Genomic DNA, 16,465 nt, shown 5'->3' with positions numbered 1-16,465 from the left:
CCCAGCTTCTATACCTGGGTCTTGCAGTTCTATATCAACCCTATACCTGACTGCTACCTTACCATCAGAGAGCCTAAAGGGAAGCCATTTTACACTTCTGCATTTCCTTTACTATAAATTGTGTTGGGTAGTTTTGAAGGGTGTGGGACTTGTCCTTAATTCCTCCACCTCTGACAAAGTGACCTCAAGATGGTCTTTTAGAAATAAGATACTTTTAAGATAAAATTTTCTTTTTCCTTAAGAAAAAATTGTCTGATCTTTTGTACTTTTAAAAAATTTTTAGTTGTAGATGGACACAATGTTTTTTATGTGGTGCTAAGGATTGAACCCAGTGAGCCACAACCCCAGCCCATTTTGTGCTTTATTTTTTTAGTTTAAAGTTGTTTTAGTTTAAATATTTTTTAGTAGTTGGACATAAGATCTTTATTTATTTTTATGTGGTGCTGAGGATCGAAACCAGGGCCTCCAACGTGCAAGGTGAGTGCTCTACCATTGAGCCACAACCCCAGCTGTACTTTATTTTTAAATGTGGCAACACATACATTTTGACTTATTTCCCCCTTCAGCTGTGGGGATGGAATTCAGGGCCTTGAACTTGCTAGGCGAATGCTCTACCATTAGTCTTCATCTTGTCCCAATTTTAACCATTTTTAAGTACAGCCCAGTGGCATTAAGCCTATTCATATTGGTGTGTAACCATCATGATCAGCAATCTCCAGAATGTTTTCATCATCTCATAATAAAACTATCCATTTACAGTTGTTTTTAAAACATAACTCTCCATTCTCCCCCATTCCCAACCCTCTGGCAACTAGCATCCAACTTTCTGGTTTCGTGAATTCCAATACACCAGGTCCCTGGTATAAGTGGAATCATAAAGAATATCTGTTCTTCTGTGACTACCTTATTTCGCTTAGTATATCAGAAATTCCTTCTTTGTATGGCTGAATAGTATCCACTGTATGTATAACTGAGTTGGTTTATCTATTCATCTGTTGCTGAACATTTGAGTTGTTTCCATCTTTTGGTTATAGTAAATAACGCTGCCATGAATATTGGTGTGCTTTTTTTCTTTCCTGTTTGCTCTATGTCCAGCTGGCATGAAGGTAGGCCCTTGACTGAGTGTTGAAAGGCTCTGGTTTCACTGCAAAGGAGACCTGGACTCTGCTTTGGAGTTGAAGTCTGCTTTATGAGTCCACATCTTACATTCGTGGTCTGCTCCACATTTCCTCTGAAGGTATCTATCTCCAGCTTCACAGACCTGAAGCCGACCATGTCAAACAGGACGGCAGCCACCAACTACACATGCTAGGGACTTGGAAATTATCTTTTGACATCCTCCTTCCCCTTAAATCCATCCACGCCTAGTTCTGATCATTTTATCGCCAAAATAGTCCTCACATGTTTTTCAAAGTGGGCACAGTTTCTCTGCCCACTCTTTACCTCCCCCAACTGCAGCCACCATCACTTCTCTCCTGGAAGACAACAAAAGGCTTCCACTCTGCTCTATCTGCAAACCATTCTCTATTTATTTCTAAAACTAGGTAGTATATACATAGGATTTAAAAATTTCTGCCCTACAGGTCGCCTTTCTGGAGACAAGGGCCCTTCCGGAGCTTGGGAGCTCCTAGGTCCTCTTAAGTCCACTCTTTTCCTTTTACCACAAGAGGACGTGTTGTTCCCTCAGGCAGTGCCAGGCCTTCCAAGTGGGGCTAAACACACCAGTCTCCACTCGGTGCGTCAACCGAGACTTGGAATGGCCCGGAAGCCTCCCTCGCACCGCCTTGAGGGATGTTTTCTGTTACTCCTCCCGCGCGGCCCACGGCGCACCAACTTCAAACAGCCCCAGCCCCAGTCCTCCGCGGCCTTCGAGGATACTGGGACTATAAATACCCAGTGAAGTTCTCTAACTGGCCCATACTGAGCACGGAGTGGGCGGGACCTCGCCGCGCAGCGGACAGAAACCACCACTCCCAGAAACCCTTTTCCTTCGGCGGAACTTCCCCTCCCGACTTCCTCCACGCGAAGGCAACCGAGCATGCGCAACCGGAGACCACCTGGGTAAAAGGCGGCGCGGGGCGGACTGCGCCTCCCAGCAGGCCGTGGGGTAGTCTGCGTCTCCGCGTGACTAGCGACTTCCGGCGCGGAGGGGCGGGGCCGTGCGCGCGGTTGAACCCGCAACTAAGCGGCGAAGGGAGCGGCCACTGGCCGCAGGGCGCTGTCGCCATGGAGGCTGTGCCCCGCATGCCCATGATCTGGCTGGACCTGAAGGAGGCCGGGGACTTCCTCTTCCAGCCAGCCGTGAAGAAGGTGAGCGTTCTTCCCACCTTTCCCTGTCCGCCGCGGATCTCAGTCGTCGGGCAGCGCGTGACGCCCCCTGTGCGCCGTCCCTGTGAAGCCCTGTCGCAGGCCGGCTTTCCTCCGCCTCGCCCACCCCTGCGCTCGCGGACAGTCCTTCCCTTTCTTGCTTGTCCTCGCAAGCAAGCTCCCGCATCCTTGCCGGAACCGCTTCCCTACTTCTGCCCCGGGCCACCCTGTAGTCCCACGGAGGCTCCACTTCCTAAGGGCGACGTGCTAACCCAGCACTGCCCCGCCCGTTTCCACGGCAGGACCGCCCCACTGGGAGCGGTGGGCAGCTCAGACCGTGCAAGTTCTGCTGCTCGGCTGGTCCTTGGTGGGCTCTTCACCCACGACCCCACTGGACAGATGCTGAGGATGGCACAGGATGTGTGTTGCGTATCGCAACCCCCGGTGGCCTATAGAGATGCTCAGCCCCTGACGCTGACTACAATTCTGCATGGTCTCTTCACAAGAAGAATCTTATTCGAAAACCTTTTTGAACCTAAACACAATTTTTGCCGTTTTTAGGAGGGCTACCGCTTTTCAATACTGCCTGGACAACATGTTGTGTTGTAGCTATCTGAGAGACCTTACTAGTCATTGTGTCGAACAGAGGAGACGGGTTTGATGTTGACCGAGGCAAGGGGCTTCTTTGTGAGAGATTGAGTGGTGATTGAACTAGCTGCTGCTTTAGGACCGGCTGCTCCGTGGCATTGAGGGCCAGAGTAGAAGTTAAAAGGAACAACCTGGAGGTTGCTGCAGATGGGAGGCCTTGGGGTTTTTAACTGCTGGAGTAAGCAGCAGACAAGTTGGATGACACACTTGGAGAAAGAACTAGGAGAGAGAAAGTGAGTTTGGAAGTAGTTTCCCAAGAAACTCTCTCCCATCTTCTTTTCATGATACCACTGCCTTAGTTCAGGCACTGTTAGTTTGCATTCCTTATTTTTTTCTCCTTGGCTGGAGATGGAACCCAGGGTCCTCATGCATGCTTGGCAAGTGCTGTACCATTGAACTACACCCCCAAGCTGTAAAACCAGGAAATTAGATAAACTGATCTAAAATTCCGGAATTTTGTTAACTCTTTCCACATCTGCTTTTTTTTTTTTTTTTGTAAAAATACAGCCAGGTGAGTTTTTTTAAAATAGCAAAACTTTTTGTTTTCTAGCTTTACAGAATGAGCCAATTATTATTACTATTATTTTTTTTTTAGGGTACTGGGGATTGAACCCAGCTCAATCCCAAGTGCTAGGCAAGCACTCTACCACTGAGCTACCCCATATGCCCTTTAAAAATTTTTTATTTTGAGGGGCTAGTGTTGTAGCTCAGTGGTAGAGCACTTGCCTTGCACGTGTGAGGCACTGGGTTCGATCCTCAGTATCACATAAAAATAAATAAAATAAAGGCTTTTTATTTTTAAGTCCTCTTTAAATTTTTTAAAATTTTGAGTCAGAGTCTCCCTAAGTTGCCCAGGCTGGCCTCTAACTTGAGATGCTCCAGCCTCAGCTTCCTGAGTAGTTGGGAATATAGGCATATACTACTGCACTTAGCTAAAGACAATGTCTTTGTTTCCCACTGAGAGTTCTCCCTAATCTAGTTCACTTCTTTCAGCATTTATCAAAACCCTACTATTGGGCTTGGGTTGTGGTTCAGTGGTAATCTGCTTGCCTTGCATGGGTGGAGCACTGAGTTTGATCCTCAGCAGCACATAAATAAATAAAATAAAATAAAGGTATTGTGTCCATCTACAACTAAAAAACCAAAAAATCCAAACCCTATTGTGCCTGATGTATGTGTTTGGTACAGGTGTCCCAGATTCTGCTCATAGCCATTTCCTTAACATGCTGTGTCCCCTGTTATATACTTATGGTCATGAAATTCCTCCTCCTAGAGCTCTCAATTTTGCCTTGTAATGTGGTGATAGCGACCTTCTTTAATGGGTGTATACTCGTTCTATCTTTAAGGTCCAGTTTGAGCTCTCTCCCTTAATCCTTTCATCTGGATTAATCTTCCCTGAGTGGAATACTCTGAATTTCACTCTGTTCCTTTCCTTGATGACAGTAATGTGTGCTGTTTTAACTCCTCCTTTTCAGTTGGAATCTCTAAACAGCATCTCCATGTTCCTTATAACCTAGCAGAATACCTTCTACATAGTTGGCAGTCAGGAAAGTATTTCTCAAATAACTGAATGACAGTCAAGAGGGACCTTAGATTAGATTTTAATTATGGCAACCCTAGCTATATAGAAATTCAGTGGATTTCTCAGCCCAGAAACTTGTGGGAGATGTTTTTGTTTTAACTTTTTTTTTTAACTGGTCAATCTTGTGAAGCCAGTAAGATACTGTGAGCAGTGACTTTCCTGAGAGCACCTGGGCCCCTGTGAAGGGAACTGCTCAAGAAATAACTGTTTCCCTAGACATGGGACTCCTCCCTTCTGCAGAAGCCAGTGTAACCTGGGAACTCTTTCCCTAACTCTAGAGCCCCTTCTCTACATTCTGCCACTGGTCCCCTTGTCTTTCTCTATCTTTTTGCTCGGAGCTGGGGGAAATAATTTAGAATAGTAAAGTTAAAAATTGATTCTATTTATGTCAGCCTCTCAAGAACTATGCCGAGTCCTGGTGATTGCAGACAAATGAATCTATCTTTTCCCCCATGGAATTCATAGTCTGGTAGGGAAAATTTAAAAATTAGCGCAATGACATTAGTGTAAGAGAAGTATTTGCAGTGTACCAAAGTACTGATCTAAGGGGAGGGGCTGTCGGGATGTTTGCTAGAAGTGGATTCTAAAGGATGAATAGGAGTTTCTAGACAGTTTCATTGTGAGGGCTAGGTTTTTGACAAAACCTTTCATGGTGGTTAGTATTGTTAAGTATAGTTTGTGGGAAGACATACATTTGGACTGGGTCCAAAAGACCAAACTAGTATAGAGTTTAATCACAGTCACTGGGTTTAATCACTGTCACTTGGTTGGTTTCAGGAAGCCCTGTAACCACTTAATTAGACTAATAACCAACTAGTTAAGCTGTAACCAGTTGACTGATAAACTAAGCTGTAGTCAATTAAGTTTTCTGTGTCTCATTGTTTTTATATAAATTTTGTCAGATGATGTTGTTGGTTGGAATTCTGTGAACCTACACTGGTTGGAGGACTGCCTGATTTGCAAATTGTTGTATTCTTGCTTTTACTCAGATAACTCCATTAAATTAAACTTGGGAAGGATTTATCTTTTTTTATATATTTATTTTTTAGTTTTTTGGTGGACACAACATCTTTATTTTATTTTTATGTGGTGCTGAGGATTGAACCCAGCGCCCCACACATGCCAGGCGAGCGCGTTACCACTTGAGCCACATCCCCAGCCCCAGGATTTATCTTTTAACAATATTGATTTTTTCATTTCCAATGGGCGTGCCTCCATTTATAGAATAATGGGAAATAAGAGTTAAAAGAGAAAATTGGTTTTGAACTGCAGTGCTAAACTTTAGTTTGGTATACCTGGACCCAAGTGATTTTTTAGTGAAGAAGTGCTGCTGGCTTTGCACTTCTATTTTTTCATTTTTGGTGCTAGGGGTTGAACCCAGGCCCTTGTGGATGCCAGGTAAACATTCTACTAGTGAGCCATGTCCCCCAGTCCACCCTGCGCCTTCTTTTTTTATATTTATTTATTATTTATTTTAGTTGTAGTTGGACACAATACCTTTATTTACTTATTTTTATGTGTTGCTAAGAATCGAACCCAGGGCCTCACACGTGCTAGGTGAGCACTCTACCGCTGAGCTACAAATGCAGACCTGTGCCTTCTTACTTGCACTTAGAGATCTTGCTGACTCACTGGAAACAGAAGAAGGATGACTTCTGCTCTTTATCAGTGAATGATTTGGTCACAAGTGTTTGTGTTTAAAGATTTTTCTTTCTTTCCCAAACTCTTGCCCTGAACCAATAGCACTTGAGCTCAAGTCAGGCTCACTTGAACTGAAATGATGCATCCATCCCTGCCTCTTGTATTGAACAAATAGTTATTAAGTGCCTGTTATGTGCCACCCTTGGGAATATGGTTAATGAAAAATCTCTGCATTCCTGGAGCTTACCTTCTAGCCATCCAAGTAGTAATCCATCAAGTGTGAGTTGGTAGCCTCTTTGCCTTTCTTTTGGCTTCTCTTGCACCTCTTCCCACTTGGATTGAATTGATCTGTAAATCTCCATTTTCCTCCTAGAGTCCTCCAGAGAAATTGCCTGCCTTTCAGGCCTGTCAGCTGCTTGCTGAGCTTGCCTCTATGACTTCACTTCACCAGGCCACTCCAATGGGAACTTTCAGCCACACTTTCTTCCACATCTGGTCGTTGTCCTTGCTTGGGTCTTTACTGGAATTTGCTTCTGCTTATCATGTAGGTTGAAGCATATCTCATTAGGATCCCTTTGGCTGCCTGGCAGTTGTACTACCTTTCCCTGAATTCATACAGGTCTTCACTATCTGATCACTCAGTTGACTTCCAACACAGACTGCACACACTTGTTGGCTCTTCTTACTACTGTTCGTCTTATTTACATCTAGATAGAGCCTGGTTTTTCTGGTTTGTGGAAGTCCCTTACTCCCTGCCTTCCAGATTTCCCATGGGATAGCTAACACTTTAAAAAAAAGAAAAAGTTTATATGTACACACACAGAGAAAGTTAAATGAGAGGATCAAAGGCCTAAAAGGCCTCTGGGTACTTGGCAATGAGGGTATTGGACATTGTTGGTTACCTGTGGTTTGACCTGTATTAATTTCTTATCACAGATTTGGTGTCACTCAGTTGGTCTGCCTGAACTTGTCTTTCCCTCTTGTGTTTTACAGCAGAGTGGCTTCAGGCGCAGATGACCTGGATTGTCTACTTTATTCTCTGACTTTTATCTCATACTCCAAGGGCCTATATCTATTTCACTTAGGATTCTTCCTTTACTTGGGAAGTAATAAATACTTGTATAAGACAAGAGTGGGCTTACAAGTGTGGGCTGAATGACTTTGTCTAGCTCTAGCACCCTCTATGAGATGTAACTTGAGTTTTCACTTGTTCAGACAAACTAAGGACCATTCATATGAGATGTGGGAAAGAGGCCTCAAAGATTATGTGGGAATTAGACTAGGACAGGATGAAAGTCTTTTCTCGTGCTAGGTACTTATTGCCCTGTAATTCTCTCTCAGGCTTGCTAACTAGACCAAGGGGATGATTTTCCTTGGCATTGCTCTCTTCTCTTAATAAAGTTTGTCTCGTTTGACATTCAGCAATAGTATTATAATGGCAGGACCCAGGATATATATTTCCAGTGATCATTAGCTATAAAATTCTGTGCCATGTGTGACTGAATAAAGTAACAAGGAAAACACATAGCTGCTGGAGCCAGACTCTGATTTAGGTCTTTCTTTGCTCCTTAGAGGTCTTTCTTTGCTCCTTCAACTGCTACAAATAATCGCATAACTAATCTGATCTTCACTTTTCTCCCCTGTTAAGTGGAACTGTACAAGCCTGTGAGAATCAAGAGTTAATGTTTGAAGCCAGGAGTGATGGTGCACACCTGTAATCCCAGTGGCAAGGGAGGCTGAGGCAGGAGGATCACTAGTTCAAAGCCAGTCTCTTAGAGCCTCTTAGTGAGGCTCTTTTAAGAAATATATATTTCTCTAATATATATTTATATTATATAAATATATATTAGAGAAATATATGTTTATATAATAAATATATAATATTTATTATATAAATATATAACATATTTATATATTATATATATTTCTGTCTCTAATAAAATATATATTTCTTAAAAAAGGAGGCTGGGGATGTGGCATAGTGTTTAAACACTCCTGGGTTCAATCCCCAGTACTAGATTAAAAAAAAAAAGTTTGAGTCCTTAGTACAGGTTTTGACATACTCTAAATAGTATTTTCAGCTGAGCATTCTCTCCCTGTTTAGAAAATAACTCAAATGTTAAGGGCTGGGGTTGTGGCTCAGCGGTAGAGTGTTCGCCTCACACGTGCAAGGCCCTGGGTTTGATCCTCAGCACCACATAAAAATAAATAAATAAATAAAATAAAGTTATATTAAAAAAAAAACTCAAGTCTTTATGATAGCCCTGTGAGTGGTAATATTAACCCCATTCTACACATAAAAAAAAATCCAAGCCCAGATTTTATAGCAGCTCAGGGCAACAGCTAAAACTTGAAACTGTATCTTGGATTTTTCTCTGGAAATGGCTTCTCTCTTGGTATTTCTCTGGAAATGAAGCCAGTCTCTTGCTGTTTTTCACCGCTATCCCCCCACCTTGCCACCAGTATTGCTCTCTCAGAAGCAACCCCAGCTGATCCAGGTCCTCCGTCTGTTGTGCAGGTGCGTGGTGTCCTTTCTGTGTCTCTTCTGCAGGGCTGCCTTCTCAAGCTTTACTGAGAGTTTCAGAGTCCTCTCTTGACTGTTAGGAGTTCTGCAAAGTCTCCGAATACAGGGAGGTTGGGAGGGTCTCTGTTCCTTATTCTTGACTTCACTCAGCCTCTTTCCTCCTTTTGGTAGTGGAGAGTAATTAGCAATCATAGAGGATTTTGTCAGGGTTTCAAAAACATCCTGGCTGCTCTGTGGTCTCAGTGGTAAGGGAATTATTTTAACTGTTCATTTTCCAGAGTTATTTATTGGAATCATATTTTTAAAAAGAAGCACATTGATCTAAGATGTAACTTGGGCTCTAGAGCATGAAGGCCTGGGTTTTGGTCATTGTCCCATTAATTACTAGGACTGGAACCTTGACAAATGCCCCCTAACTTCTTTGCCTCAGTTTCCTCATTTCCTCATCTGTCATATGGTAATGATCATAATGGTGTCCACCTTGTGGGGCACGTAAAGATGAGTGACTGTTAGGCCCTCAGCGTAGTGCCTTGCCTGTGGTAAGAGCTCAGTAGTGTCTGCTGCTGCTCATTTTTGAGGAGCAGTGAGGCAGGTTGCAGGTGTCTCTAAGGACAATTTGCAGGGGGTGGGGACAGCAGTTCTTTCCCCTTCACCATTGGGTGAACAACAGGGACAGATGTTCTTAACCTTTTAGGACACTTCAATGTCCCTCTGATTCCTTTGGCTTCTATTTCATGGGGCCTCTAGGCTGCACTTTTACTTATTTTCTCTAACCTGAAGATGGGTAAACCTAAAACCTCTTACTAAAAGGGAATTAAAGAACATACTCATTTAGATAGTTCAGTTTTACCTTATAGTTTTATATTTTATATTTACAAAAGTTTGTTTTGTTTTGATGGGGGAGGGGGTAAGGGAGGAGGATTTAGATCAATCAGAGGGAGAGTTATTAACCAAGAGTGCATAAATGGGCTTCACAGTGTCTTTGAATCCTCGAAAATTATTAAGGTTTGAGAGAGTGTCTGTGTGCGCGTGCGCACGCATGTAGTTGAATATTTTTAAGGAGATTTTTTTGTTGTTGTTTTTTGGTACCAGGGATTGAATCCAAAGGCACTTAACCACTGAGCCACATCCCAGCTCATTTTATTTTTTGAGACAGTTCTCATTAAGTCGCTTAGGGCCTTTCTAAGTTGCTGAGGCTGGCTTTGAACTTGCAATCCTCCTGCCTCAGCCTCCTGAGCCGCTGGGATTATAACTATGTGCCACCATGCCTGGCTCAGGGGCATTTCTTTCATGGTTTTTACCTTAAAGGACCCAAAAAGAGGAAAGTGTTTTTCAAGTATCATTTAGTTCTTCAGTAACTCTTAAAGCAATTTTCTAAATTTCAAACATTGAGAGGGAGGTTGGAAGAATTAATGTGCTCACTCAAATCCTTGGTATCTAGAGTGGTTTTTTATTTTTTGTTTTAAGTGGGGCTGGGGATTGAACCCAGAGCACTTACTCTACTACTGAGTTACCCTACCAGCTTCACTACCTCATCTTAATGGTTATATTTTACCATATTTGTTCTAGATAGATAGATTGATTGATCCTGTGAATCCTTTGAAAGTAAGTTTTAGACATCCTCACTTTTCTCCTGGACACATCTCAGCATGCATTTCCTAAGGGTACGGATATTTTCCTATATAACTACAGTATTATTATACTTACAAATATTTGTGATAATTCTTTTTTTTTTTTTTAAAGAGAGAGTGAGAGAGAGAGAGAGAGAGAGAATTTTTAATGTTTATTTTTTTAGTTCTCGGCGGATACAACATCTTTGTTGGTATGTGGTGCTGAGGATCGAACCCAGGCCACATGCATGCCAGGCGAGCACGCTACCGCTTGAGCCACATCCCCAGCCCCCATTGTGATAATTCTTTGCTTTTTAAGTTTCACCTGTTACCCCAAAATATCTTAGAGCTTTTTTAAAAATTCTGATCCAGTCTTAAGTTTTCATATTGCACTTATTTATTGTTGCTTTAATCACTGTTAATTTAGAATAGTCTTCTGCCTCCTCCTTTTTATTTTTATTCATTTATTTTGCAAGATTGAGAGTTGAACCCAGGGCCTTGAGCTGCTAGTCAAGTGCTCTAACACTGAGGTATTCCCTCCCCCTTTTTAAAAATTTATTTTGTTAAGTTGCCCAGGCTTAAATTTGTCATTTTCCTGAGTAGCTGGGGTTAGCCTCCTTAGTAGCAGGCATGCACCACCAGGCCTGCCTTTATATTTACTTTTATTTTTTTGTGGTGCTGGGGACCAAGTCCACTGCCTTGCACATGTTTGACAAGCACTCTAACCACTGAGATACATCCCTAGTGTCCCTACCTGTTAAATGACATTAACTTTTGAAGAGACTGGGTTAATTGTTGGATAAAATGCCTCATCTTCTGAATTTTTCTTGCCATCTGTTTTCTCCCTTTCCTGTAAAGGCAGCCATTTACTGAGCACACATTTTTCTAATAAGGCCTACCTTTACTCACTCTTATTGTTTGGCATGGCAAGGGTGAGTCATTGGCCCTTCTGTGAACACATGGTCTGGGGAAAACATGTGACAAGCCTTAACACCTGAGGTCAGTCATTCCAAAGTATAATGGGGTGGGTGTCCCTGAGATGTGCCAGAGGACAATTCTTAAAAGATGTTGGGAGCAGGTTGCAAAAAGTCATGAACTCTGTGCCAAGATTAGATTTCGTCTTGGAGGCTTTAGGAAATTATTGTAGCATGTTCTTTTTAGATTATAGTATTTCTTTATTTTTTTTGTGGGGTGGTACAGGGATTGAACTCAGGGGCATTCAATCACTGAGCCAGATTTCCATCCCTATTTTGTATTTTATTTAAAGACAGGATCTCTCTAAGTTGCTTAGTACCTCGCTTTTGTTGAGGCTGGCTTTGAACTCAAATCCTCTTGCCTCAGCCTCCTGAGCCACTGGGATTATAAATATTCGCCACCATGCCCAGCTATTTTTTTAAAATATACCTTTATTTAATTTATTTTTATGTGGTGCTGAGACTCAAACCCAGTATCTCACACATGCTAGTCAAGTCTCTACCACTGAGCTACAGCCCCAGCACCAATATTTCTCTTTAGAAATCATATTTCTTGGGCTGGGGATGTGGCTCAAGCCGTAGCGCGCTCACCTGGCATGTGTGCGGTCCAGGTTCAATCCTCAGCACCACATACAAAGAAAGATGTTGTGTCCGCCAATAACTAAAAAATAAATATTAAAAAATTCTCTCTCAAAAAAAAGAAATCATATTTCTTAAGATATCACTAACCCGAGATAAGAGTGTTTGGGGTTTATTTTTTCAGAGAGAGAAGTGTGTGTGTGTGTGTGTGTGTGTGTGTGTCTCAGAAGAATTGAAAGCCAGGAGTGACATTAGAGTTGTATTAGAAAGATAGTTCAAGCCTGGGTTGGGATGGGTTTGAATGGGTGGATTGTCCAGGCCAGAGGTGGCAGGGGAACAGAGGAAAAAGCTCACAGATAAAGGGAATTTCAGAAACCAAATGAACAGAAGAGTGAATTAGACTCAGTAACTGGATGGTGCTGTAATCAATTCTGCAGTACCTCCCTTCTATCTGTCCTTCTGCTCCCTTTGCCTGCTAGAACAGATAGAAGCTGTCATACAATCTTGTAGGTTTCTGCCCGGCTAGTTCCTTAGTAGCCAGCCGTGAAAAGGGACCACAGGAAAGTTGGGCAGGCTGCAGACATGCTGAGAGAAATGTGCTACTAGACAGTCTTTCTCAGCTTCCTCCCTTTTTCACTCTCATGCCTTGGCTAGGGCCTCAGCTTGAGTTGATCATTAATGTCCTTTGTGGAACTGGTAGGTCTGGCCCCCAGAATTTGAACACACCAGGCAACAGGTATTGTAGCAGGGGTGGTTCCAGCTGCCTTATCTTTTTATCTTAGTTGAACAAGGGGCTGTTTGGTCCAGGCCTCTAGGCTGGTGAGCATGCTCACCCTCTAGAAAGGTGTTGAGGGCTGGGGTTATGGCTCAGCGGTAGAGCACTCACCTAGCACTTGCAAGGCCCTGGGTTCAATCCTCAGCACCACATAAAAATAAATAAATAAATAAATAAATAAATAAATAAAGGTATTGTGTCCAACTACAACTAAAATAAATAAATATTTTAAGAGTCTTTTTCTTTTTTTAAGAAAGATAGCTTTTGAGGTGGTGAGTACTGTTGTGGGCAGGCATGCCAGTCCCCTTTCTGATGTGGGCAGTCTCTGCAGACAGGACACTGCAGATCACCTATTTCTATGGTGCACTTTCCCAGAAAGGAAAATAGGAAGGTGAGGAAAGCTTTGTACTCTCACTGTTGTTTGGTGCCTCTTGCCTACATGTGCTTAGAGTTATGGTTGTCACTCCAGAACAAAGCAAGGCCCAATTCTGGAGGGAGGTTTGAGTTTGTGAGTTTGTGACCTTTTAGGGGATTCTCCTAGGGTCCCATTTCAGCCAGCTAAGTTGCCTGGCTTTTTGAGCTGGCAGAATCCTGGACTTCGTAGAGCAGGCCACAGCAGTATGAGGACCTGCCAGGGTACTTACGTAGGGTGTGCAGTCTTGTTTTCCACTGTGATCTAAGTAGGAGGAGATTGCTTGCTCAGCATCTTATGCTGCCCATTGTTGAAGGTAGAGTTCCCTGGCTGGCCGGGAGTTATGGGTCTAGACTTGATCGTATATCCTAACTGATGATTGCCCAGATCACAGGGTGGGGGGAGAGAGAGAGAGAGAGAGAGAGAGAGAGAGAGAGAGAGAGTGTGTGTGTGTGTGTGTGTGTGTATTATCTCACTAGCTTGCATTTTTCTTTGTCTTTTTAGTTTGTCCTGAAGAATTATGGAGAGAACCCAGAAGCCTACAATGAGGAACTGAAGAAGCTGGAGTTGCTCAGACAGGTAAGATGATGGTATTTTTAGGTAGTCATGATCATTGATAGAGAGGTAAAGAAAACACCTAGAACTGTGGTCTTATTTTTTTCCTCTGCAAAAGCAGTGAAATTGATAGTAGAAACATTCGAAAATACTAAAACCAAAAATAAAATATTTTTAAAATGTTTTTTAGTTTGTAGACAGATACAATACCTTTATTTTATTTAACTGTTTCTTTATGTGGTGCTGAGGATCGAACCCAGTGTCCCACACGTGCAAGGCAAACACTCTACCAACTGAGCTACAACCGCAACCCCCAAAATAAAATCTTAAAACACCTTTTTATAATTTTTTTGTACATTAGTTGGTCCTCTGTGTCTATGGGTTCCACATCTGCAGATTCAATCAACTACAGGTTGAAAATGTAGTTAAAACTTCCATGGTTGAGTCTATACTGAATAAGTAAAGACTTTTTTTCTTGTCTTTATTTCCTAAAAAGTAGTAACATTTATATAGCATTTACATTGTATTGGGCATTATAAGTAATTTGGAGGTTACATGCAAATACCATTCATTTCATAAAGGGACTTGAGCGTTCTCAGATTTTGGTATCTGCAGATATACTGGAACCAATCCCTTGTGAATACTGAGGGACACTATATATATAATATAAAATCACTGTAGGATTCTGTTCACCACCTGTACTGGTTTGTAACCTGCCTTCTTCACTTGATAATCTATGACTATGTCCTGTATCAATGAACATATGATAAGAGTATTTTAAATGACCTGTGACCATTATATTGCCTTATAATTTAACCTGCTTCCTCTTGAGAATATTCAACCATTTCAACTTTTCATCATTGTAAAAAATATTGTTATATTTTCTGTGCATATGTGAGCCTTTCTAGGACCATGTCTCAAAGAGTTAGTGGGTAAGTGGGGTACACTTTTCCTGTTCACTTCCAAAGAGGATATGTACCTGGTCCTGCTACTCCTTGTCAACTTTGGCAGTCTGATAGATGAAAAGGATGTTTAATTTTAAGTTTTAGTCATTTGGTTAATGGTAGAGTTGTATAATTGTTAATGGGTTTGTTTTATATCTTGGAAATTATGTGTTCATTTTTTTTAATAGAGTATTGTAGCTTTTTCCTTACTAATTTATAAGACTTCTTCATACATTAATGATATCGCTCCCTTATATCATGTATTTTTCCAAAACAGTAGTTTTTGTTTATTGTATTTTTAATAGACTTCAAATTTTATACATGTTTAATATTTATAAATCTGATTCATCTCATTTTTCTCTTCATAGCATCTGCCTTTGATATGTGCTTTGAATTAGTATTTATGGGCTGGGATTGTGGCTCAGTGGTAGAGCACTTGCCTAGCATGTGTGAGGCCCTGGGTTCGATTCTCAGCACCACATATAAATAAATAAAATAAATGTCCATTGAAAACTTAAAAAAATTAAAAAAAAAAGAATTAGTATTTATATCACTGAAATTCAGGTTCAATCACACCATTACAGACTTTAGACTTTCTTAACTTCTAATAAACACAAGGGATTCCCTGAAGACCTTAAAAGAGCATACTACAGGGATACTGCCACATTGATGTTCATAGCAGCACAATTCACAATAGCTAGACTGTGGAACCAACCCAGATGCCCTTCAATAGATGAATGGATAAAAAAAATGTGGCATTTATATACCATGGAGTATTACGCAGCACTAAAAAATGACAAAATCATGGAATTTGCAGGGAAATGGATGGCACTAGAGCAGATTATGCTTAGTGAAGCTAGCCAATCCCTAAAAAACAAATACCAAATGTCTTCTTTGATATAATGAGAACTATGAACAGAGCAGGGAGGAAGAGCAGGAAGAAAAGATTAACATTAAACAGAGACATGAGATGGGAGGGAAAGGGAGAGAAAAGGGAAATTGCATGGAAATGAAGAGAGACCCTCATTGCTATACAAAATTACATATAAGAGGTTATGAGGGGAATGGGAAAATAAACAAGGAGAGAAATGAATTACAGTAGATGGGGTAGAGAGAGAAGATGTGAGGGAAGGGGAGGGGGGATAGTAGGGGATAGGAAAGGTAGCAGAATACAATAGTTACTAATAGGGCATTATGTAAAATTGTGGATGTGTAACCGACGTAATTCTGCAATCTGCATTTGGGGTAAAAATTGGGAGTTCATAACCCACTTGAATCTAATGTATGAAATATGATATGTCAAGAGCTTTGTAATGTTGTGAACAACCAATAATAAATAAATAAATAAATAAATTAATAAAAATAATAAACACAAGGGAAAATACATTACTATACAATAGTTCATAAACTAATTATAGAAAAATGTATTTGTTATTTATTAGAAGCCTTATTACAAGGAACTTAGCTAACTTTTTTTTTTTTTTTTTTAAAGAGAGAGTGAGAGAGAGAGGGGGACAGAGAGAGAGAGAATTTTTAATATTTATTTATTTTTTCTTAGTTCTCGGCGGACACAACATCTTCGTTGGTATGTGGTGCTGAGGATCGAACCCTGGCCGCACGCACGATAGGCAAGCGCCCTACCGCTTGAGCCACATCCCCAGCCCCCGAACTTAGCTAACTTTAAAAAAATTATGTTAAAATTTTAATTGTGGGGCTGAGGTTGTGGCTCAGTGGTACAGTGCTTGCTTAGCATACATGAGGCACTGGGTTTGATCCTCAGCACCACATAATATAAAATAAAGATATTTTGTCCACCTAAAACTAAAAAATAAATATTTAAAAAAAATTTAATTATGATATACATAAAATCTACCAACTTAACCCTTTTTAAATGAACATACAGTTCAGTAGCTT

The 16,465-nt window shown here is 41.3% G+C and overlaps 1 protein-coding gene across 5 annotated transcripts in view; it reads left to right on the top strand.

Moving 5' to 3' along the window:
* Ptpn23 (protein tyrosine phosphatase non-receptor type 23) overlaps window positions 1-16,465 on the top strand; it is a 48,475-nt gene that overhangs the window by 16,104 nt on the left and 15,906 nt on the right. For 3 of the 5 annotated variants that reach the window (XM_078029179.1, XM_005332933.5, XM_040290180.2), the window contains exons 1-2: window positions 2,119-2,310; window positions 13,557-13,631. In XM_078029179.1, the coding sequence (XP_077885305.1) occupies window positions 2,227-2,310; window positions 13,557-13,631 (159 nt within the window). In that variant the 5' untranslated portion in view covers window positions 2,119-2,226. Of the gene's footprint in view, window positions 1-2,117; window positions 2,311-13,556; window positions 13,632-16,465 lie in introns of those variants that run through there. The other 2 variants (XM_040290181.2, XM_040290182.2) reach the window with 2 other exon arrangements.

The sequence above is a fragment of the Ictidomys tridecemlineatus genome, chromosome 2 (genome assembly GCF_052094955.1).
Source record: "Ictidomys tridecemlineatus isolate mIctTri1 chromosome 2, mIctTri1.hap1, whole genome shotgun sequence".
NCBI classification, from domain to species: Eukaryota; Metazoa; Chordata; class Mammalia; order Rodentia; family Sciuridae; genus Ictidomys; species Ictidomys tridecemlineatus.
This window is presented reverse-complemented; position numbering and strand designations above follow the sequence as displayed.